The sequence below is a fragment of the Centruroides vittatus genome, unplaced genomic scaffold (genome assembly GCF_030686945.1).
Source record: "Centruroides vittatus isolate TY-2023 unplaced genomic scaffold, ASM3068694v2 scaffold_1015, whole genome shotgun sequence".
NCBI lineage: Eukaryota > Metazoa > Arthropoda > Arachnida > Scorpiones > Buthidae > Centruroides > Centruroides vittatus.
The window spans coordinates 5,032,894-5,057,008 of record NW_027122666.1 but is presented as its reverse complement, the minus strand read 5'-3'; the positions used below and the strand labels follow the sequence as shown (position 1 = coordinate 5,057,008).

General features: G+C 29.5%; 2 protein-coding genes across 3 annotated transcripts in view; both read right to left on the bottom strand.

The window, feature by feature from the left end:
• Window positions 1-24,115, bottom strand: part of LOC136986219 (nicotinamide N-methyltransferase-like) — a 257,802-nt gene that overhangs the window by 14,371 nt on the left and 219,316 nt on the right. The window lies entirely within an intron of this gene.
• On the bottom strand, window positions 1,421-24,115 carry LOC136986228 (proto-oncogene tyrosine-protein kinase receptor Ret-like). 2 transcript variants are annotated; one of them, XM_067283718.1, is made up of 23 exons: window positions 24,034-24,115; window positions 13,956-14,195; window positions 12,860-13,099; window positions 12,555-12,790; window positions 6,200-6,359; window positions 6,027-6,124; window positions 5,723-5,827; window positions 5,421-5,649; window positions 5,309-5,335; window positions 4,962-5,081; window positions 4,773-4,889; window positions 4,491-4,688; window positions 4,156-4,379; window positions 3,655-3,802; window positions 3,470-3,577; window positions 3,162-3,394; window positions 2,924-3,046; window positions 2,780-2,850; window positions 2,646-2,686; window positions 2,061-2,157; window positions 1,894-1,993; window positions 1,752-1,821; window positions 1,421-1,675 (listed from the first exon to the last, which is right to left on the bottom strand). In XM_067283718.1, the coding sequence occupies exons 1-23, from the start codon at window positions 24,101-24,103 to the stop codon at window positions 1,557-1,559; spliced, it is 3,174 nt and encodes a 1,057-aa protein (XP_067139819.1). In that variant the 5' UTR covers window positions 24,104-24,115; the 3' UTR covers window positions 1,421-1,556. The 2 variants fall into 2 exon arrangements, with proteins under 2 accessions (XP_067139819.1, XP_067139820.1); XM_067283719.1 differs by lacking the exons at window positions 12,555-12,790; window positions 12,860-13,099; window positions 13,956-14,195; window positions 24,034-24,115 and adding an exon at window positions 6,501-6,587 and having other exon boundaries at window positions 4,449-4,688.

Genomic DNA, 24,115 nt, shown 5'->3' with positions numbered 1-24,115 from the left:
ATACTCGTATATACAATGGCCTAATTTATATAGTTATATATACATATATGTATGTATATTTAAGTGTATAAGTACTGTGTATATAAGAAAATTAACAAATGTGATCACGTTGTGTTTTAGATATTACTCGTATATTAATCATTTCAATGAAAAGTATAATATAGAAAATTCATCGATGAAATGTAAATGAACAAAATAAAAGTTTATTGATAGAATTTATACAAATTATGTTTTTTATAAAAAATCTGTCAGGCTTTCTCATAATATTTTACATAAAACTTTTCCATATAGATTAAACTCAGAAAAATTTGATGTGGTTTTATGACCATGGACATTTGCAAAAATATTTATTTACATTAATTGTCATAGAAATAAATTTTTACATAACTTATTAATTATATAAAAATCTTAAGTAGCGAGTCGAAAAGCCTGTAGAAGTCTCTAAACAGTATTTATAAGCAAATTTTTATACAATACGCAACGTGTTCTACATTATCTTTATAACTTTAGACACCAATAATCAGGAATCAAAATATTTTCATGTAGATTTTTGTATGTGAAACATAAACTCTTAAAGTTTTAGTATGAATGTATCTATTTAGAGATGGATCCTTAACTGATGATAAAAATTTGGAGTGACGTCATGTCTCCTCAATGTGCCACCCTTCATCGAGGTGTTAATATTCACTCATTCACCTGTAAAGGGTAAATATATCGAGTTATATTGACCTTTGTAAATAAAACTTTGAAAGCTTTTCATGTAAAAAAAATAAAAATCTGCATAAATTTCTGATTTTTGTGTTGATGTCTGAAGTTATAATTACAATTTGTGGAACAGTGTATTATAGCGTGGAGATGGAATTACATTACTCTTTCATGAGTTCATTATGCAAGAATAAACCATATAAATACATAATTACATTCGTTGACACAAAAATTATGATTACATATAAAGTATTAATTATTTTGTGTCATATAAAACGCTACAATACTGAAATTGTAATAATCTGATGACCAAATTATTATTTGTACAAAGCTGATCAGTTTATTATAGTGTTAATGAATTGCAGTTTAAATTTTAAGAATGATCTTGATGAGGTCGTAAAAATTATAATTTAATGATGAAAATATTTACACCATTCTTTCTAATGCAATTATGAATGTTAATTATAAAACATATGAAAATAATGAACATAAATTATATAAGTTAATATTATCTGCGAGCTTCTCTATTATTAAAGTAAGAAAGAAACAAAATCTTAAACATAAACCTTTTGTATTAAAATATATAGGCCTATTACTAGTTTACCATTCTTTCATGGTGTTATGGTAAGAGATCAAGTTATAAAATAAATATTTTTCATGTAAAATGTAGTTCTTTGACCACATGTCTAAAATTTCAAATGAATAGGTGTAGCCATTTTGTTTCCATGATAAATTTAATTTTTGGACACGCACTTCCTAGATATTTTGAAGAAATTCAAAGAACTGGGTAGATGAATCAATTACAGAATATCATTCATAAATTTCAACATTTTTTACATTATCTCAAAGATTTAAATTACATTAAAATAAATATTTTCTTTATATACATATGTATTTTCATCTTGTGTATTAGTTTTGTTTAACAAACCGCGCATTTCGTCGCACTGAACGTTTTCTCTGTTATGATTTTCTATATTATAAAGTAAAATTATAAATAAATTATAAAAAAAAAATAAATATAAATTTTATATATACTTGATACATACCTTCTAAATCGCTTTCGTCATCACAGTTAATAATTTCGTTCGGTGATGCAGGCCGAAGAGATAAATATTCCTTCAATAAATATAAACATTTTTGCTTATATGTTTTATAAGATATAAATGAAAGTAGAATTTGTTTACTTACCACAGTCTCTTGCAACATGGTATCAAATATTTGGACTAATTGTCTGAAGGAAGGTCTTTCGTGAGGATTCTGCTGCCAACATATTAGCATGATTTTATGCCTGGAAAAATTCGATTATAGCGTGATAAATTTATCATTTAATCGAGAAAATTCAAAGCCTTTCTTACAATTCTGGAGAGCAATTTGCCGGTCTTCCCATACGATAGCCTGATTTCAAAAGTTGAAAGAGCCTTTCAGGTGTTATTCCCGGATAAGGCGATGCACCTGTTTAGTTAAATAGCAAAATTTAGTGATCGAGAAACTAGAAAGAGGGTGTTATTAAATTAATTACATAACTATTAATTAGATACAGTTTTTCCAATTTGACAGGTTTCTAAAACAAGACAGGTTTTATTGTATGTCGTATTTATCTTTTTATGCTATTTTTATGAGTATTATAGCAAGATGTTTTGTTATATACTGTATAGTGTATGCATAGTTGCAGAATAAACAAATGCATGGATTTTTAATAGTTTACATGGATAGTTTACAAATAAAATTCCTGTGAAAGGGGTTCATTACCTCATAAGTACAGTACATTCATTTATTTTTAATTCTTTGCTGTAATTTCGAAAATTATTACACTCTACGGAATATTTTCTGTTTATTCAAGGTTTCTGTTTTATTCAAGTTCAGTCTTAGACAGGTTTTATTATATTTATATAAGAATATATTTTCTACAGTATCAATTTGATTCAAATGTATTACTGTACCTAACGTAACTATTTCCCATAAGACTACACCAAACGACCACCTACAGAAAAAAAATACATTTAAATATAAGGGATATCCACTTAAACTTTAAAGTTAATAAAGCAACAGTTTTGCAAAGTTAATTTTTACATACACGTCACTTTTAGTAGTGTAAATATGATCTTCCAATGATTCCAAAGCCATCCATTTCACAGGTACTCTTCCCTTTAATGGAAATTAAATTCAACTAAACACAAATATAACTTAAACAGAGACATTTTATTTAAATGCAGCTTACTTTACTCCTTTTTAAATACGTATCTCCTTCATAAATATCTCTACTTAAGCCAAAATCCGAAATCTTGATCATGTTTCCTGCAGCTATAAGCACATTTCTAGCAGCCAAATCTCGATGCAACAGCTGTAAAAAATTATAACTAATATCAGAAATATTTAAAAAAATATAACAAATACACAGAAATTAAATTAGCGTGACGATATTATTCAAATTTATTAATGAAAATCTTTCGAGAAACCTTCATATCACTCAAGTATGCCATTCCCTTAGCAATCTGCCAAGCGAACGATAATAAATCTCTTTGACTGAGTGCCGAACCACCATTTTCATTTTCAAAACTGTAAATAGGATTCCAAACTGTATGGATATTCTCGGATATGGGTCTATCGAATGATAATTTGCGCCGACTTCTTAAATAACTTCTCAAGGATCCATGTTCCGCGTATTCCACAATTATATATAACGGACCACCTATAAAATATTTCATATTTTAAGATAATTATGAAGAAAAACTATAAGTTTTATATAGATTATTAAAAAAGTTACCTTTTTGTGTGCAAGCCCCTAATAGTCGAATGACATTAGGATGAGATATTTCTTTCAACATATTGAACTCCGATAATAAGTCTTGTTGTTCGATTATGGTTCCATTTGCTATAAAACAATTCACTTATGTAATTAAACAACAACAACAACAACATTTATTTATTATTATTGTAAAATCACATTACTTTTTAACATCTTTACGGCAACAGTTGTATGTTCTTGAGTTCCATTGATACCCCAAGCTCGAGCTTTCATCACTTTGCCAAATTCTCCTTCTCCTAGTGTTTGTTCTAGTTTAAGATTTTTACGAGGAAATTCCCATTTTAGATCGACCTAAAATTGTAAATCAACTATTTAATTATTTGTAGAAGTGTTTCTTTCCTACAAATATTAAAACATTTCTTAAGTTTGTGAGTTTTTAAAACGCTTTCTTCCTGTGGATATTAAGATGGCCTCATTTTAGCAAGCTCATTATGGGTTCGGTCATGCTACAATGGGACTGCTGGACGGTAGGGATTGGGCATATACAAATAGGGATGGTCCAACATATCCGGACGGATCATCTCGAAAAATTCGTGGATTTTTCGACCTGGCCGGATCCGATCTCGGATCTCCCAGAGTAGTTGCCATCTTAGCCGCTCAACCATCCGGCCGTCCCTAAAAAATATAAATTTTATTTAACTTACTTTTGCTTCGTTTACATTCGGGAATTCAACAGAGGAAGAATGTTCGTCTACATAATTAGATAACACAACAGAAGGCATAGGACTTCCCACATATTTAGGTTTTTTACGATTAATTCTCCATCTTTTAACCCAATGATAGGCTAGAAATCCCATAAACGATACAAAAACCACAGACGCACATAAAAATATTCCTGCAACGCAACCTGTTCCACAAACGGTACCATCTGAAAAACAAATCCTATCTCAATGGTACTATTATTTATTCATTTTTTATTATATTTACCATAAAATACTAATGACTAGAAATGTTTCTTTTTTCTTTGTCACTGAAATACCATGTTCTGATCCAGTTTGGATAAGGCTAGACTCTTTCTTCTTCTTATCAAAGACAATTTGTGAACTTTTAAGTCTGTTTTCGTAATATGAATCACTAGTACATTGGCACGTATTGATGCTACTACAGAAACAAGTATCAAACGCTTCAATTATACCCATATTTGTTAAGGGATTTATATTTCCTCCAACAATCTCCTCTGAAATTTAAAATGATGGAGTTTAGATTGATATTTATTTACTTTTTAATAGAAAGAAGAGAATGTTTTCCCAATCTAACTCACTAGCACAATCTTGTGGGCACAGATTTTTGTCAAGTGTTTCAAGTTCGTCACAGATTCCATCTGGACAAGTCTTCAAATCGGGACTACACGTTGCGTAGTGCGAAGGTACGGGAGGAGCTAGAATATTCCATTGAAATTAAAAAAGCAATTCAATATAAATTGTAAGGACATTTTTTAAAAAGAATTTACTTTTATTTTTAGGAGAGTCAACTCTTCTAAAATTTCTCCACATACAAAGACCGGTGTAACTTCCAATTCCACAAGTAGAGGTGCATAAATTCTCATTTGTAGAGGAAGAGCACAAGTTATCTGATTAGAAATGGTTAAAAAACGTATAAACCTCCATTTTTCGTAAGTGTTTAACATTTAAAAAATATTCTTTACTTCACAACTGGGTGCATATGTAAACACTGGGCATCTTTAACATCACTCTTTATGCACAGTGTCTACCTATGCACCCAGTTGTCAAGTAAAGAATAATTAAAAGAAAACACGGTTTCGAAATAAGTCATTTTAAAAATATTTTATTGACTTACCGCATGTTAAATTTGATTTATTCTGAGCTGAAATTATATATTTAAATGCAAATCAGTTAAGAATTTCTTAAATAAATAAATAAATAAATAAAAACAGTATTAAATTAAATACCTGTTTTCGTAACGTTAACAAAAATTTCGGTGCTTCCGCTATCGTTTACTGATATCCAAGAAAGATTCAGATGATAAAATGAAATAGGAGATGAAGAAAATGCTCTCTCATTCATTAAATATATAATTCCAGTATGAGTTGTTGTAGCAAATATTTTTTTCCTCGAATTTAAATGAACAATTTGGAAGGTATATCCATCTTCCGGATCAAGATCGAATGGTTTAATTACCTGGTAGTTATTTAAAGAAAAATTTACTATTTATTTTAAATATAATTAATAATTTTATTTAATTTTAACTCACTCTCGAATGTAAAACCATCTCGGAAGATACAGTTGAGTAATATACATTTTCTGGCACAAGATTTTGATTTTTAGTAAAGTTATTAATTTTTATAAAATCAATCACCTGAAATTAAGAATTATTTTAAAGATTTTTAAATTAAAAACAATATAAACTTTATTAATGCATTTTATTGTTATAAAAAGTATTAAAATTCAAGCTTTTGGGAGTGTTTTATAGGTCTATAAAGCATTGGTTTGAAATTTTTCGTTAATAATTAGACCTAGAATACCGTGTAATACAGGTTTTAGAGTATGATAAGAACCTTATTGCTGCCATCTCCAATATACCCTATATCTTCGAATATAAGGCTAAAGTTATATTGTGTTCCAGGAAAAGAAAAACGGCGAGCGGTTTGAAGTTCTGGAAAAATTTGAGAATTATTTTATTTTATGATTACAGTTTTAAATTGCAAGATGTAAACTTAAAATTACTTACCGACATGTATAAATATTGAACAATCCTCGACATTTTTGTGTATGAATGTTTTCTTAACCGAAAAAAGATTTAAAGAATCGTTTTCGATTTTTACAGATACGTTATTTGATTGGGAAGAATCTTTATAACAAACTGTAAATATAAAAGGAAACGGTTTGCCCTGAAAAAGAAATAAGAGAATTATTAAAATTTACATTATACGTTATCTTTCTCGAGATTTTCAAGAGTTTAAAGTGGATAAAACTACTGAACACTAATCGCGAGTTCGCGCTTTATTAACGGACTGCTACGTGAAGTTTACCTGATTTTTTTCAGTCATACGTTATTTCCTACACCTAAATAGGACCAAATTCCCCCAATAGAATCCTTCTGAATCCTTGGCGATCTGCCAAGGAGGATGCCATCTCCTTGACAGATCGCCCACGTGTTGAGTTTCCGTATCTCATCAAACGAACAGTTTAACAATAAAAAAGATAAAATATGTTATAATATTATACGATGTTTTGAATTTCGTGTTTGTTTTTCATTAAATGATGATGATATTCGATACATAAATCCTCGTTTCATACATATAGTGTATTATCAAGTAAACATGTATTAAAATGATCGATTGATTTTCTTTCGAATTCTGTTTACTTTTGTTTATGGAAAAACGGTCTATTTACTAATCATTATTCTACACAAATACATTGCAACATCTCGTGAATAAATTTAATACTAAAAAGTTCGTATCTTTACGTTTGAATTGGAAAACAAATTTATAAAACTTTTATGGCATCATTTATGGAGATTTGACCTGGTTATGTATTTTTTTGAGAAAACTAAAAATTTTATCAGTTGTGTTAGCTCAATTGAAAATAAAATCTTATTTCATTATTTTCAAAAGTGTATTTATCATAGCCTATATGTGAATAATTTGTTTGAATCTTAGGAAAATTCCGTCTTTAAAATGACAATAACTACTGCTGACAAGTCCTCCTTTCGAACTGATTATAAGAAATGCTTGAAATAGAAATTTCAAAAAATATGCACTTATTTCTGTTGTAAATACAGTTAGAAAATAACGACGTAAGTCGAAACTACGACTGACGTCGTAACTACACAAGTAAATTCGACTTACGTCGCCTCTCCTGGAACCAATTACCGACGTCAGACGAGGTATACCTGTAAATAAATAACTCACAAATGTACAGTACTGTATATTAGCATTAATGTATACATACTACTGCTTGTATCTCTCAGCTGTTTGTTCACTCTTGTTCTTCCTAACTATAAACACTCATTGTCTGAACCTTTTTGAGTTGATTCTCCTGCATCACTGAACCTGAACAGGTAGAACTACTATAATATCAGTGACTGATAATCTGAGAAGTTACTTTCTTCAACTAAACTGTTTCTTTTCAAGCTCACCTATACTACTGATAATTTTCATTTTATCATCAAATGGTATAGGATTGTTCATATATATACAATGGTCTTAGCTCGTATATCTCAGATCATTGACAAGTCTCCTTTTTAATCTCATTGCTTCAAATTTTAACTGTTTAGCATTGAATTATTAACATAGTGAGTTGCCTATTGTCTTATTTTGATATTTTAGAACTACACATTTCTTAAATATTAAACTTAACTAATATAAGCGCTCAATGTTGCCTGAGAAGTGTAATGAAAATGCTGTGATAGAGAAAAATTGTGCCTTAGAGTTTGATGTACAGTACAGTGCAATGAATATTCAGCGAAAATATAGGAAATCTTAGATGGTTATAACATTTCACGTACATGGTTTGCATAGAAGTCTCAAGAATAGGCTACATATACATATAGAAGTTTCAAGAATAGGCTACATATACATATAGAAGATTCAAGAATAGGCTACATAAACTTTGGGCTGCCAAAAATTACGTAACGCATATAAGACAACAGCAGGTAATCATTCCGATGCGTTACAAAAAGTGGGGTGTTTACAAAAATATTACGTAAATCCTAGGTCTCAACCTTTGGGTAACGGAGTGAATCATTTTTTGTTTCTGAAGTGTTGCACAGCGAACCGTTCTGTTTATGCCACTGCTTTCTACGTTATCCATTTAGGTCTAATTAATAAAATAACGTAACGTTCAGCACCCCGTACTATTGCATTATTCCTTAGTACAACGTGCACATATTTATTGTGACATCGTCACAGTGCCAGGCTGCAATTTTTAATTATATTTTTAATTTATTTCATTTAAAACTTATGCTCTCCACCTCAAATTAGTAGTGGCTTGCCCCTATACATCATACTTTTCCTTTAACAATAGAGTCGTGTCAGTCATCTAACACTTTAGTCTAGCCTTTCAGGAGAAAATGTTTGAATTCACACAACATAACTTTCAGTGCAAACCCGAAGTTCATATATAGTTAATCGAGACCTCCTACCTCTAAGGTTTCCATATCTGGTCTCGTCTTTCATCTAACTCCATTCTCAAAATTAAAGAAAGACAGACAGACAGCGGTGGCAGTGGAAATATATAGATCTACAATTTTTTTAAAATTGCACTCCAATTAAGGGGTTCATCGAGGATATGCTTTATGTTCGACCTTTACGTGGGTCGTACGTAAAGTATATCCTCTGGTGAGTGGTTACGTGTGACAACGTCATAGAGAGTTACAAGGTAGTCAAAAAGTTTAATAATAACGTTACGTAATTTATGGATGTTCCTCTTAAACTGCCAGATAATTTTCAACCTAAATATCTGAACTACCGATTTAGATCGACATTATAATTCCCGCTCTGGTTTGATCTTTTCCCAGAATTTTCAAAATTACGAGTATCTAAACTCAAAAGTTACTTTTAATTATTAATTAAATTCGTTCTTAAAGGATTCTACTTGCAAGTTTTCAACGGCAGCGGCGGAATTCTATTTTTCTGAAAGAGATTACGATTTGCGGTATGAGAAGGAACTAATTAGAAACGCTAATAAATTAGCCAATTTGATAAGCGTGAGGAAACCTCTATTATTCTGGCGTCAAGTATATACTGTACTGTCATTTCATTGGCTGTCGAAAGCGTTAAGTCTTAGCTTTAGCGGCAAATATTCAATACGTCAAAATATTAATTAGTGGCATGATTAACTGCTAGAGAGATGCCGTTTGGGATTATTTTCACAATAACCGCTGCCACCACTCGACGTTATCATTAAAAACTTGTAAGTGAAATTAAGCCCTAATGCTGACCTCTGGCGACCAGCGCGGAGTAACCTGTGGACAAAACCTAACAGCTACTTCCGGTAAAGTACGCAAAATGTTGTTCTTCATATTTTAATTTAATTTTAGAGATCTATTACGTTTTATATAATTTTTCCGAATTAAGTATGCCGATGATAACTCGTACGAACTATTTTTACTCTTTCGTTGATGCGGTAAATGAGAGATAATATCGATTGTGACATCCACCTGAAAGAACCAAGCGGAAGTGAAATTCATTAATATAGGCCTATATTACAGTATTAAATTAAGATATATGAACTTTCAGCAATAAAAGTGTCTCATTGATTGAATTGATAATATGAATTCATTTTGAAGTTTGTAGCAAAAGGAGTTTGGGAAGTAACACGTTATGATTAAATAAATATGAGATTCAATTGTTAACGTATTTCATACTCTCTAAAATCTCATAAAAACTTTTTATTACATTGTACAACGATATCTAGAAATAATAAATAATGGTTCCTTTCTTTTACATTCTTGTACAAGATGTCTATATATTTTTTCCAGGAGCAGAAGAGATTTTCCCAGCACTTCACGAGTTCCACAGTAGTGTTCGTGAGTATAACGCATTGTAGTGGTGCTTACCAATTAACATACTACATGACATTGGTCCTTTTTTTAAAGCCATCGGTATCTTGAGTGTCACACTCCATTGTCAAGATCGCATTGTAATTTGCTTCTGGTTCGTGTAATAGAAAGATTTACGTATTGCCTCGGAAATCCCACGCAATTTAAACGTGTCTATTTCTTGAATAAATTAATTTATATTACTACAAACATCGCAGTGGAACCAATGCACCATATGCAAACACTCGTGCAATACTGAAAAGATCTCTGTTGCGCCTGGATAATGTTACAGTGAACATCCTGCATACATTTTAACAGTACACAAGTTTAGATTTATATAACGTGAAACAGATATTGATTTTTTTAGTTATAATTGCGATATAATAAAATCTTATAATTTCCGTATTTTTATTATAAATTAAAATAAATATAATATTCAAAATTTCCAAGAAGATAATCTTCAGCAGATTGAAGTATCGTGTAGAGCAATTAGTGAAATTTTCTCAAGTAATGATAATATTTAAAAATAATCTTGAATGACATTCTATACAAAAGTATGGCCAAGTATTTAATTCTTTCTTTCTTGTCAGACAATTTATTTGAAGCAATGTAAAAGCTATTGACAATTTTTTAAATGGAAAAATAGCAGCTGTTTTCGGATGAAGACAATCATATTTTGTCGAATTATATTACAATAAAATTTTAATTAAACGTATGATTAATGAAAAATTAAATTTCATCAATCACACAATGACTCTTAAAATTAAAAGAAAACCTTAATTTATACGCAAATTATTTTATAAGCATTTTAACTGATAAATAAACAATCTATTTAAATTTGTTACCGAAAAATTATTTCACTCAATTAAAAATACTTTATAAAAGTACTGAACAGTACATTTTGATATGAATATAGAATATTTTGGGTATAATTCAATTAAAATTCAGTTAAAACTAAGTGTATAATTTCTACATTAGAACAATTCCCACTATTTTATAAACAAAACTCAAGAAATCAATGTTGTAATGCTAAAACAAATGCAAATGAATTCAGTTCACTACAATTCCCGAATACAAAAATAACAAGATAAACGCATGAAATTTTATTGACTACCTGCTAGGGAATTAATTTGATTTGGAATAGCTTCTAATGAGTAGAATATTGAGGAAATTACAATTGAAATTGCAGCACGGTCGTACATTTTGCTGACATTTTTATCGTATAAATATCACTATTTAAAATAACTACTGTATATAAATTTAAACTACAGTTTTATTTATTTATTTAATGATAATTACTATGCAGGACCATAATTTTTGATAAGGATTACAAAGGATATCGATACAAAAGTGCATAAATGCAATTTATATTAATTATATACTTATAAATATATATACACATTAAAAATACACATATACACATGCATATTTATATGTATATATGCGATATGTTTGTGTGTATGTACTTTACGAGGAGTATTCAAAAAGTTTCCGGAATGAACACGAAAAAGGATATAGCTTTTTATAATTTGCATGCGTTCACGTGTTAGTAATCATGGAATAATGTCACGTATAGACATATAACAAGGATAGTTCTTATTTTTATTGAATGAAAGCAAATAACAGAGAGAATACGCAAGAAACTTGTTTTAAATCGGGGAAAAATTTTGACAGAAACGTACATCATGGCATTTGAAATAGCTTCTGGTGATTAGAATATTGAGGAAATTACAATTGAAATTGCAGCACGGTCATACATTTCATTCAGGGAGAAAGCTCTACCAAAATGGAGATGTTATGAGTAATATAAACGTTTGGAAACTTCGACGCTACAGGAATTTGTTGTGACATTAATTTAATACGAAGAGGATTTTATTATTATAAATTTATTCTTGAAGGTCAAACAATTAATTAGCATGTTTATCTTAACATTTTATGGAGATTACGTGAAGCAATTCTCCCGAAATGACCTAAAAACTGATGACAGAAAAATTAGGCAACTTACTCTATTACGACATTCTTTCGATATTTTTAATGACTTGTTTTCTTTACCCAAAGTTGGAAATTATACTGGTCCCTAATAATATGATATATTACATTGTCATTGTATTGAAAAATTTTATGTTCGATAGTTTTAGTTACATTAAAAATTGTAAATACAGTGTATATATTAGATATTCCTTTGTATTGGTTAACTATTAGTGTGATAATTATTATGTTGGTGCCATGTGTTTGTAAGCTGATGAGGGGTCCTTGTACCCGAAATGCATCCTTACCTAAATTTGAAATGTGATTATTAAAGACTAACTTTTTTGTAAAAGATCTGGTCCTTCTTTCTGTCGGTCTTGGTGTGATAAGCCCTCCAAATTGTTAAATCCTATTTATTGGGTTATCTAACTCTATCTAATTTATAGTCGTGGGCTAAAAGCGTCGTTTATTATTATTGTCGAAGTGTAAATGTTATAAGATAAACAAAAATATATATTAGGCAAGCGAATAATAATATTTAGAATAATTAATAGAAAAACAGTGAAATACTTACAGGTCTGACATGAGATGCTTTAAAAATATGTTTCCTATCAAAATTATTCTTTTTATAAGGAGCATTATCATTGATATCTTTAACTTTTATCAATCCTTCCATGTGATATATATTTTCTTCCATTTCATTTATCTGACACAAAATACTAAAATTTAATTCGGTATTTTCTTCTGCATCCAAATTCGAAACCAGAGTCAAAAATCCATTTTGTGAATCCACATGAACAATATCAGAACCTGTATAAAGCAAATTACAATTAAGTAAGTTACAAGAAAGATGAATTAATTAATTTTAAACACACTTACCTGAGCTTACATTATATGTTACATTATATTTACACACATATCGAGTCGTAAGAGGCAATAAATTGTCAATAATTGTTCCTAATTTTGTATTTTTTAACAGTAGATACGTCGCATCTCTTGATAAAAAGCATAAATTTGGATTGGGTTCGCAATTATTTGTAATGTCAATTACGTTTACCTTTAATACGGTTTTAATTTCAGTATTTGTTAAAATTTCTATTGAAAAAGTCGTATTACCATCTGAAAATGAACGTTAATTAACTTTGCATAAATTGTTGAGTTGTGTATAACTATAATTAAAATAAATAGTGGGTGGGAAAGAAAGTCACTTAACATCCCTGCTACAGAATATAGAATGTACCCAAAGTTAATTCGCTCGGTCAGAAACACGTTAGACCAAGGGGAAACAAATTGATGTGTTTACACGCAGACCGCCATCTTGATGGCGGCCATATTAAATGCAACTTCGAAACTGTAAATGGATAGGGGGTTATGTGACACATTATTTAGGGTCAGAATTTCACAAGTAATTGATTGCTGAAAGATTTTATTGACCTACCATGAACATTTACAGAGTTATGCACGTTACATGATGCGCTTAACGTACATTCTTCGGGTACATTCCATATTCTGTAGTTGGGTGTTAAGTGATTTTTTTTCCATCTTGTATATAGGATGTTCCACAAGTCTGGAAAGATAGGAGTTATGTTAATCTTTATTTATTCTTGTTTAAATGAAGGCTCTGAGTAAGGATGAACGAATTCAAGTTATTTTAATGGTGGAGAAGTTGCCGAAGATTTAACAGACTACACCCATATTTTTCACTAATCACAAACAATGGTCTGTATTCAGGTTGTTAAACTTTTGGTAATTTCCACAGATTGCATGTCACCATCATTAAAATAATCTGAATTCTACACTCAGAGCCATTCTTTCCCTGTAAAAGAGAAGATCAACATAGCTTTTGACTTCATGTATATAAGCATTTGCTTATATACATGAAGTTTATATACATATGCAAATGTTCAATAAAGTTATAATATAAATAAACTTTTTATTGTTTATTAATTTTAATAAAACGAAGAATAAAAAGCACCTTTGTGCGAGAACGAATCTAGAAGACTAATGCTTCCATTATTTTTATTAATATGAAAAAGTTTCCCTTTTATTTCATGTCTTTTATTATGCAAAATTTTCAAGACTTTCCCCATTTTAAAGCTTGGTTTCTGTTCAGTACGATAGCCATTATCGACCAAAGTTAAATGGTAGAAAGGCACTCCCACAGGAAAATCTGCAGGAAGAAGGATCGAAGTTTCACGTGGAAACCACGTTACACCTGTTAAATAAATTAAATAAAATAAGACGATTAAAATTTTTTACCGATATATGAATTAATTTATCGCGTATTTAGCAAAGATTAATATTAAAATACCCTTTAATACAGAGGAAGTTCCATTCAAAGCCAATATCAAGAAGGTAATGAGTTCTAATCTTTAATTTTAAATTAATTCTAATTTTTAAGTTAAAGTACTTTAAATTATTGCATAATTAAAGTTATTTTAAACAGAAGAATTTAATAATAATTAACAATTTCCTGAAACATTTTAAGCTAACGTTCGTAATGTAGAATGTGTATATTATTGATAAATCAAGATTAAACACTTATTGACACTAAAATTCTTCTGCATATTGTTAGTTGATTTTAATTATAAATCAATTTAATACTAATGTCAATTAATAATATATATTAATTTTAATTTATTGATAAATAAAACGTTAAATATAAATAAACTTAATATTTTTATAACAATTTCCCAATTTAAAAACAATAAAGGTTTAAAAATAAGTTTCAGTCTATAAAAAATAATTCAGAATTTCATGTAATATGAATAATGTAAATTTTTGTATGATTTATTAATTCATTGTCTCTTGTTATGCGAAAATTTATCATGAAATATTTCAAAATATTTGCAATAAATACGGTTTTATTTTCTTTAAAACTCATTTTTATCGCAGCTTTTTAGATTTATTAGATATTTATCGGTAATAAACAAGCATTTATAATATAAACATTATATAAGTTTAAGTATTTTAGTATCAATTTTTCAATCGTAAATAAAATTTCTTAAATATCTGTTCTTTCGAGGAATAAAAGCTTCAAAACACGAATTAAATTATCACAATATTTTATATATTTTACCAATTTTCCTACGTAAAATCGAGTGAATTTATCAAGTTCTTATCATTCTTACGACATTTCCCAGTCGTTTATATTCATGAAACAAAAATACGATGTTGAAAGCGACGAAAGAAACGCATTTATCGTCAAAAAATATACTTTTTCCTATTTTTTTATATTTCAAATTTAATCAAAATATCGAATTTTCCCAGAAAAATTACAACTTTATGTCATTATTTAACGTGAACGAACACATAAATATATCTCCATTGGACTAAATGTGGGCGAAGAATATTGCAAGCTTAACTTATATTTCCAGTCACGAACCTAAAGGTTACCGGGCTATTTTTCGTCGAAACCTTCGTGATTACATTTACGATACGCCATTTAAATCGAATTCTCGCAAAGTTGTATACAAACGTTAAAAAAACAACGTCTTTAGTGTACTTCAATACACGTTTGAAATATTAAGCAGTTGCGTCACTGCAGACGTCATAACACATATCCTTCAATTTTTAATATATTATTCATTAAGTTGTAAGGTTTATATATACTTAGCCTTAATTATTAATCAATATTTATCCTTCTTTATATATGTGTGGAGCTTTTAATATTTGTGTTACCGTTGACGTCAAGACAAAAAAATACGTCACAATTTCGTCATTATAACAAAACAATTCTTAAAGTATATAATCTGATATAAAAATGTTTGACGATATTAAATAATAGAATTGCAGTCAAAATCTTTTAAACTTATTGCAGAATCCTAACAGATGCAAAGTAATAAAAATCGTGCAAACTTTCACCCTGGCTTTCTCAAAATGTAAACGTTAATAAAACTATATTTTAATTATTTATGTATATTTTGTACGTGTATATTATAAATAATTAAGTTGTACATAATTTTGAAGAGAAGTATTAAAATACTTGCATTAAATCAATTCAATCTCTACCTGTATCGATGGATTAATGTACAGTACATAGATAAGTCTGAAATAGGCCTGTATCAAGTATACAACAACAGGAAAACGTATACATTTTTAATAAATGGGAATTATTTCTTAAGTAAACATTTTTTATAGTTTTATTGGATAGATTAACAATGACAGATGGACATTTGCGAGATTACTCGTATCAATTTGATGCCAAATCCAAACACTTTGTCCTTATTGTTTGCTTTTCCTATCATCTAAATAAAAAACCTTTTATATTTTACGTAAATTCTCTTATCTTTTCACGCCTTATCAACATTTTTAACAAATCGCTTATGAATTCTCTTTGAGAATTAATTTACGAGGGCCAACAATTATTTTTATTCAAATGTTATGCATGTTATTCTATGTAAGAAATTTCACGTTTCAAAGAAAATTAAGAACTTTTAGTGGCATATTTTATAGAAACAATAAATAAATACGTTTTTAAAAAGTATAAAACACGAATTAATTTAAAAAGCACGAAACGAAAACCTATTTAATTTTTGAAGTAAAACAATAACAATTTATAATTTAAATCTTATAAATTACAAAAATGTTAACAGTAATTTCTTTCTTGTTATAAATTCTGTAAATTTTATATTTTTATTAAAGTAATTATAAATCAAAATTTAAGTTTTAATTCAGAATGTTAAAAGTAAAACACCAATTCTGTTTACATTTAAAAAGATTTATAAAAAGAATAATTTCTTCAAATGTAATTTTGATATTTGAAAAATAAAATAAATAATTATATTAGTAACTTCATGCGATAGAAAAAGTTGATTTCTCGCCAAATAAAATCATTTTAATCATCGTAATTAACGCATTAACTTATCGAACATAAAAGATATTTATCTTGCCTTCGGCACAATCGATTAATCCATGTGAAAGGGTTGTCATAGATGCTGTGTAGAGTCCAACTCGAGAAACTAACGAGCTCTTTCCATTGATTTATTTTAGCTACGTCCCACCTTCTTTAATAGCAATTTATTATCTTATAACCCGTTATTATTATTATTATTACCATATTCATAATATTAAAAAGTTAGTTTTAGTTTCTTCGTTATGATGTGGCCACGAAATTAATCGAACTAGAATATTACAGAGTTGTATTAATATTTGCGAATTAAAGACCGAAAAATGGGAAGTTTGAATATTTTATCGTTAGACTTTACAGTGCGCAGAAACAATAGCCGTGCCGCTTTCTTTATTGTTCTTTTTACATTAACGAAAGTGTCGAACATCGATAAAAACCAATAAATTGAAGATAGAAATAGCTATTTTTAGCTTCTCAGTCCCTACTGAGCGCTAAAAATGGCAGTGAAAATTAGATTTGAAGTAACTTTGTTTCGATTTAAACTTTCCATATAATATTGAGTATTATGATGCATACTAATACCAATACGTGTCTTAATACTATATATGCATCTCACAACCTATACGGCACTATATATTAGTGATAAAACGTCATTATACGTAATTTATTTTCTTAAAATCTTTATATAATTTCCGAAGAATAAAAAATTGCATTTATGAAAATTAAAAAAAACAAAACTAATGTAACGTGTGAATATATTAGCCACAATGAACTGATATATTCACAGCTTACACGACATTGAATAATAGTGTCAAGTCACACAAGATATATGCAATGATGTGCCAAAAATTGATTAAAAACACACGGTGTAATGTTTTCAGTAGCTATTTGTTTATCATTTATTTCACCAGCAAGAACTGCAACTAATTAATATTTATTTATTTATTTTTCACGGAAAAAGTTGACAAGCTTAATTAGCTATTGAATATTCCACAGGTAATATTAATGAATAAAGGCTACTTAAAATTTCCCATCAGTCCAAATTATAAGAAAGAACAATATGATAAAACCTTCGAGCTTTATTTAACTTATCTCTTCAAAATGTTTACCTTAGTCGCGATGTTGACTTTTCTCGTATACTTAAAAGAAGATAAATAGTCCGAGAATATCCACAGACAGACAAAGCGATGTTTATTCTCTAATATTCTATACTGTTGCACATTTTTATAACTTCGAATATATTCTTAATATATGATTTTATAAATTTTTACAGACAGACAGACAGACAAAATAAACTTTATTTCTCCCGACACCGCTAGGCACAGTCGGGGTAGAAAGACATGGAATACAGTAGTGTTACATTCTGAGCAATAGAACTGACAATGTAAATGATAATGAAATAAAAATAAAAAAAACAAAAAAAAACAAAAACGCGAAAATATACATTAACTAAAAAACATATCAGTAAATGAGTCAATGTTTTTGACAATTATAATGACCGTAAAACAGCCTAAACAGAATCCGCGTATAAACAGAGGACCAGGTGACAAACACTGAACAGATCTTATGCAGCAACTTACTCACAGTAAGTATATAGGAGCTCCTGAGCTCAGATAAAACAGATGGAATCGCCCGTAGAACGTAGGCCAGAATGAGGGCACAGCGCAGATTTGTGCAGCAACCAACACAAAAGAACATAGTAGGCTAGTAGAAGATCATGAAAGGTCTTTGGCGATACAATAAAGCTAAAACAGTAAAACAATAATTAGTGTATTAATGTTCTGATGAAGTAAAGTTTAACCATTCTTTGAAAAAGAAAAAAGTACTTTTTGCTTGACACAAGATGTTCTGGCTTACATGGCCAACTCAGGTTGTCTTCTTCTATGTAGATCTTGAGTTCGCGTCTTATATCTTCCAATATCGGGCACGATAACAGATAATGTTTAACCCCGTCACGCACCCCACAGATAGGACAACAGTCAGTGTCACTATGCCGAAACCTATACAGGTAGACGTTAAATTTTCCGTGCTCTGTAAGCAGTTGAGAACTGCGGTGTTCAGGGTGAAGCCACTTCCACTTGAGCCGTCTTTCGACGTCTGGGAAAAATTGTCGAGTGATGTGCGATTCCGGAGTTCGCTCCCATTCTTCTTGCCATCTGGCAACAGTCTGATGCCACAGGAGTTCTTTTAGTCTTGAAACCGGGAGTTGATTGTATGCCGGAATGATGTCCGTGAGCATGGTTGTTGTACGAGCAAGCATGTCTGCACGTTCGTTGCCCGGAGTGCCACAGTGCCCTTTAATCCATTTGATGTAAAATTTGTTACTAGACTGGTTGGCAGAAGACAAAGTCTCTCTTGCAATGGGATGAGTGGTATCCTTATTAGTTAGAACTTGGACAGTAGCCTTGCTATCCGAAAGAATAGAGATATTACAATTATTAAACTTTGTGTTACAGAATTCGATGGCTTTGTAAACAGCAAACACTTCGGCTTGGAACACTGAGCACTCTGGGTGTAAGAGGAAGGTGTCATGGTGAATTTCATTGTTACATACATAAACCACAAATACACAAGCGGTACCCTGATTGGTCTTAGACCCGTCAGTATAGACTTCAATTGTAGTCGAACAGTCCCGGGATCCAAGGCCTCTTCTGAGAGCAGGATGGGGCAAGTCCGCAAAAGAACTGTTTGTCTCATAGCAGGACGCATCAAATGTGGTATCTGAAATGTTAATGCACTTACCACGGGAGAGAAGAAACCTTCCCGTGCAGTATTGGATTTGTTGAAGGATAGGTGGCTTTCCGGCAAGAATAGGTAAGGCGACATTGGAGACTGTACGGTAACACCGTGTCAAGCGCAAGAGCGCAAGGCGCTGAGCTGATCTGAGTCGGCGGTGGTTGTGTGAATGAAAGGCCGCCTCGCCCTAGACAGCCGAAGCATAGCAGATAATAGGAACGAATACACAGTCATAAATTGCATTGACAGCCTCGTATCCCAGTCCCCAACTGTTTCTGGCGACACGAAGAAGATTGTTGAAGATAAGGTTTGTCCGCTTAGTAATATACGCAATGTGCTGTTTCCATGTGAGCTTGTTATCGAAAACCACTCCAAGAAAAGCAAGATGATCTACTATCTTAATCGAGGTGTTTCCAAAGTGAACACAGGGAACCCGCCGGTATAAACTCGTTGATCTAAGGGCTGAAAAAACAATACCCTTCGTTTTGGCAGTGTTAAAGATTAGTTTGTTGTTAACTCCCCACTCATTTACTTTTATAAGAATGTCATTGGCGATAGTCTCAATCATGCGCCTGGATCTGGCCGGAAAAATGAGAAAAGCATCGTCGGCATAAGCAAAAACTCGACACTGATGCCCAAAGTCCAAACAGAGAAAAGTGTCAAAAAGAATTATCCAAAACAGGGGGCCACAGACAGAGCCCTGAGGGCACCCTCGTTGTAGATCTTTGGAAAAGAGGTGTTGACCCACTGTGATCGTGGCCTGCCTGTCTTTGAGGTAATCTTTCACTATAAATGTTTACAAGAATAAATTATAAATACGCTTGATTTTTGGGACATATAAACGTAAAATATTAAAATAAACTTATAAGTTTTTCGAGAATACTTGCCGAATAAAGTTTGAAAAAACTTTATTTTAGAGATTTATATTTTATATTTTATTTTCTTTATCATTTGAAAAAATTTAGAAATTAATTAATATGTAAAAAACATATATACTAATGTATTTATCATTTTTCGAAAATCTAAGTTACGTGCATTTACTTCCTAAATTCATTAATAATTTTAATTAAGTTTTTCTAATATTTATTTTAACTTACTGCTTCTACTTTCTGCTTAATTAGTTTTAACTCATTTATGAAATTCAATTTTGATTATATTAAATTATTGTTAAATTAATTCTGTTAGTATTTCTTTATTAAATTACAAAATAAAACTGAGATTAAATACAGATTTCTTAGTTACTTGAGCTTGACTGGATAAAAGCACTGATTAATAGTCGCGGGTTCGAGCCTCATCAAGGGGTCTGTTCGAACTTCATCGAGTGTGTTTGTGCCTCATCAAATTGTGTATTCGAGCTTCATCAACGGATGGGTTCCAGCTTTGTCAAAGGAGAGGTATGAGCCTCATCAATGGGCTCTATGTTGAATTTTATGTATTTTTCCTTCCACATATCTAACACTTAAATAGGCACTAGTTTCTCATAGAAATTCCTCCTGGAAACACTTAACCCTTGCCCCATATCATGTGTTGTTGTATTCTCTATTCCCTAAACAAAACTACTTTTGTGCTACTTGTATAAAGTTTTTAAATTAAATAAATTTATATTTTAAACTTGATTCTACATATGAATTTTCATAAAACTTTTAAAGAAAATTTAATCTTAGTATTTTGAATTAATAATTACAAGAATAATTAAACATATGAGTTTATATTAAAAAAAGAATACAGATACAATTGTATAATTCTAATTAGCTCAAACACTTAGATTTTATAAATTCATCAGATTAATAAAAGAGATGAAAGAGTATTTTTGAAATAAGTATATTTTCTATTAAAATATGCAAGAAAATGATTATTATGTATAGAAATAATGATGTAGAAGAGACATTATCTGAAAAACACAATAGTTTCAATTGCATTTTTCTACGATAAATAATTCGGAAGAAACAGAGCGTGACAGAATGTTCCATTTCTAAAATTAAATATTGCATGTAGATAAACATATATAATTATTCCATATAGATAATTAAATTAATTCATCTTTTACAAAATTTAATTATATAATATAAATTATTTCTGATTGCAATATTTAAGTTATTAATTTAATTTAACGCACAAGCTTATCTCCTTTAGCTCTAAGTACCATTATTACCCTATAGGTTCATGGTTTGCAAAAAATTATCTCGTCTAATTTTTAATTAATAAGCATTAATTGTGTTTACATTTAGATAATATGTTTTGTTTTTAATGTAAACAAAAAGAAACCGGAAGTTTAATTAATTAATATTTAATAATCAAAGTTTATAAAGAACTTATTTTCATATGAATTGAATTATAGGTTTAAATAGTACTGATTATTTCTATTTAAAAGATAAATTTAATTAAAAATTAATATGAAAATAATTATTTCTTACTTAAAATGTATTATATTAACTCGTAGATTAATTTAAATCATTTGTTTCTATATTAATAACTCGTAGCAAAGTTTAAAATTATAGAATTTTCATCTTGATTTTTATTATAAATTCTTCTAAAAGGATAAAAATACTGTTTAATTTTCCATATATTTCCCCCCATAAATTTTTCTTTCCCAAAAAACATTTAATTTGAATTATTAATGAAATGAATCGCTACTTCAGTATTAATCAATCTATTTTTTCAAACTAATCGAAATGATTTGCTTCTGTAATATTTATTCAAATAATTATTCTTATACCAAGAAGTATCTCATTTCTAAACTAGAATGTCTGTACGTCTGTCTGTTCTCTATATACTTTTATACACTTTGGTCAATTTGCATAAAATTTTTCATTCTGAGAAATATATAGGTACCGTAAAACCTTGTAACCTTACCCTACCCTCATTTCATTCCCTAATTTCATCTAAACCCCTTGATCGATCTACACCAAATTTTTCATACGCTCTCTCTAGGACCCTGTGGAATATATAAGTTACCATAAAACTCCATTCCTTCCCTGATTTCACTCCCTATTGACCCCTAAACGTTGCTAAAAGTTCTTAATACTCTCTAAAAAACCCTGCGGAATATATCGTCTACATAAAACACCCCCTCTTTTCCCTGATTTAATCTCTTTGACATTTTATGATAAACATAACAGAAGGTATCATTTCTACATCAAGAAATTTCTATTTACAATATTAATTAACATTAGTAGAAGCATTAATGTAAATTTTTCCTTGTATAATTAACTTTAAAGTGTTTTAGTATTGATAAAAAATTAATTGCTGTTATTATATTAATTGTTAAACGATTGTAAATTAAATATTAGTTTTAATATATAAAATTTATAATTATATCTTTAAAATCTAGCTGTGTGTTGTATTGTATTTATATTAGTTTAGCTTAGAAAGTATTACAAAGTTTAAAATACTGTAAAAAATCAATTGTTACGCCATGCTATGTATTTTAGCTAAGATAATCTTGTTGATGGGCATCAATCAGATGGGTCATTGGCCTCCTCTCATACTGAGAATAGGAAGCGCAGCAGCTGTTGTGGAGTTCCTCTTCTGACCCTCTAAAATTACATAGTGAAACGGTTATAATATATTCTAATAATAAGAAATATATATTAATGCTTCCACAAAATAAAATTTTAGGGCTTATCGTGTATAAAAACAACATTAAATATCGTTCTAAAGCACTTTTCATTTGTAAAAACTGCTGCAACTTTGCTATTTTTAAAAGATAAAAGTTAATTTAAATAATTTTTTAAACTCTAATAAGCCACAAAACTAGATTATTATAAGATATTTTTAATCGAATTTAACAGAAAATAATATTAAAATAATATAACCCTTGTTGAGTCTCATTCATTTCCTTAAGACATCATCACTCGACTGGAAAGAGACCTTTACAGGATTTATGAATTATAATCGATTATAGAATTGAAAACTGGCCATGAAAATTAATTATTTTTTTTAAAAATATTTAATAATATATAAAAATAACTTTAAAATAATTTACCAGAAGTTATTTTTATACTAGCTTTAAAAAAAATTGCATTTATTTTAATAATATTCAAACTCGAATATCATGATCTGGCTATTAATTTAAAGTACTTCCGTTAGAGCAATAAAACTGTCAAACTTAAGTCATTTCTCTGCAAAAAATAATTTTACTCTCACAATACGTAATTATGTAGACGTTAAATTATATAATAAATGTAAATATTATAATATTTTAACGTATAATTTTTTTCATAAAAATTATAAATAAACAGTAACTACATACAGAATTCTATTAGAAAATTTTTCATACGATTCATCTTCGACTAATTATTTTAAATAAAAACGTAACATATAACTAAACATAGCAGACATTGGATATTGAATTTTCCATATGCACACAAGGATTAAAAAATGGATTTAAATCACTTAAAATGTGAAGTGCATTGACAAATGTTCGATTATAACGAATTTAATACAGTATGAGAAGGGAAAAACTCACCTTGCACAATATGCATAAACGTCATAAACGAATATAAACACCACATTTGGACTGGCGTGGCGTGATGCATGTTGATCCGACA

Bases quoted from the DNA above. Each gene is read 5' to 3' on its own strand.
- LOC136986228 (XM_067283718.1), bottom strand. From the start codon at position 24,103: ATGCATCACGCCACGCCAGTCCAAATGTGGTGTTTATATTCGTTTATG. The intron at 6,360-12,554 runs GTAAGTATTTCA...TTTCTTTTTCAG, and splicing joins AAGCATCTCATGTCAGACCT to GGCAAACCGTTTCCTTTTAT. The intron at 3,803-4,155 runs GTAAGTTAAATA...TTACAATTTTAG, and splicing joins CGAATGTAAACGAAGCAAAA to GTCGATCTAAAATGGGAATT.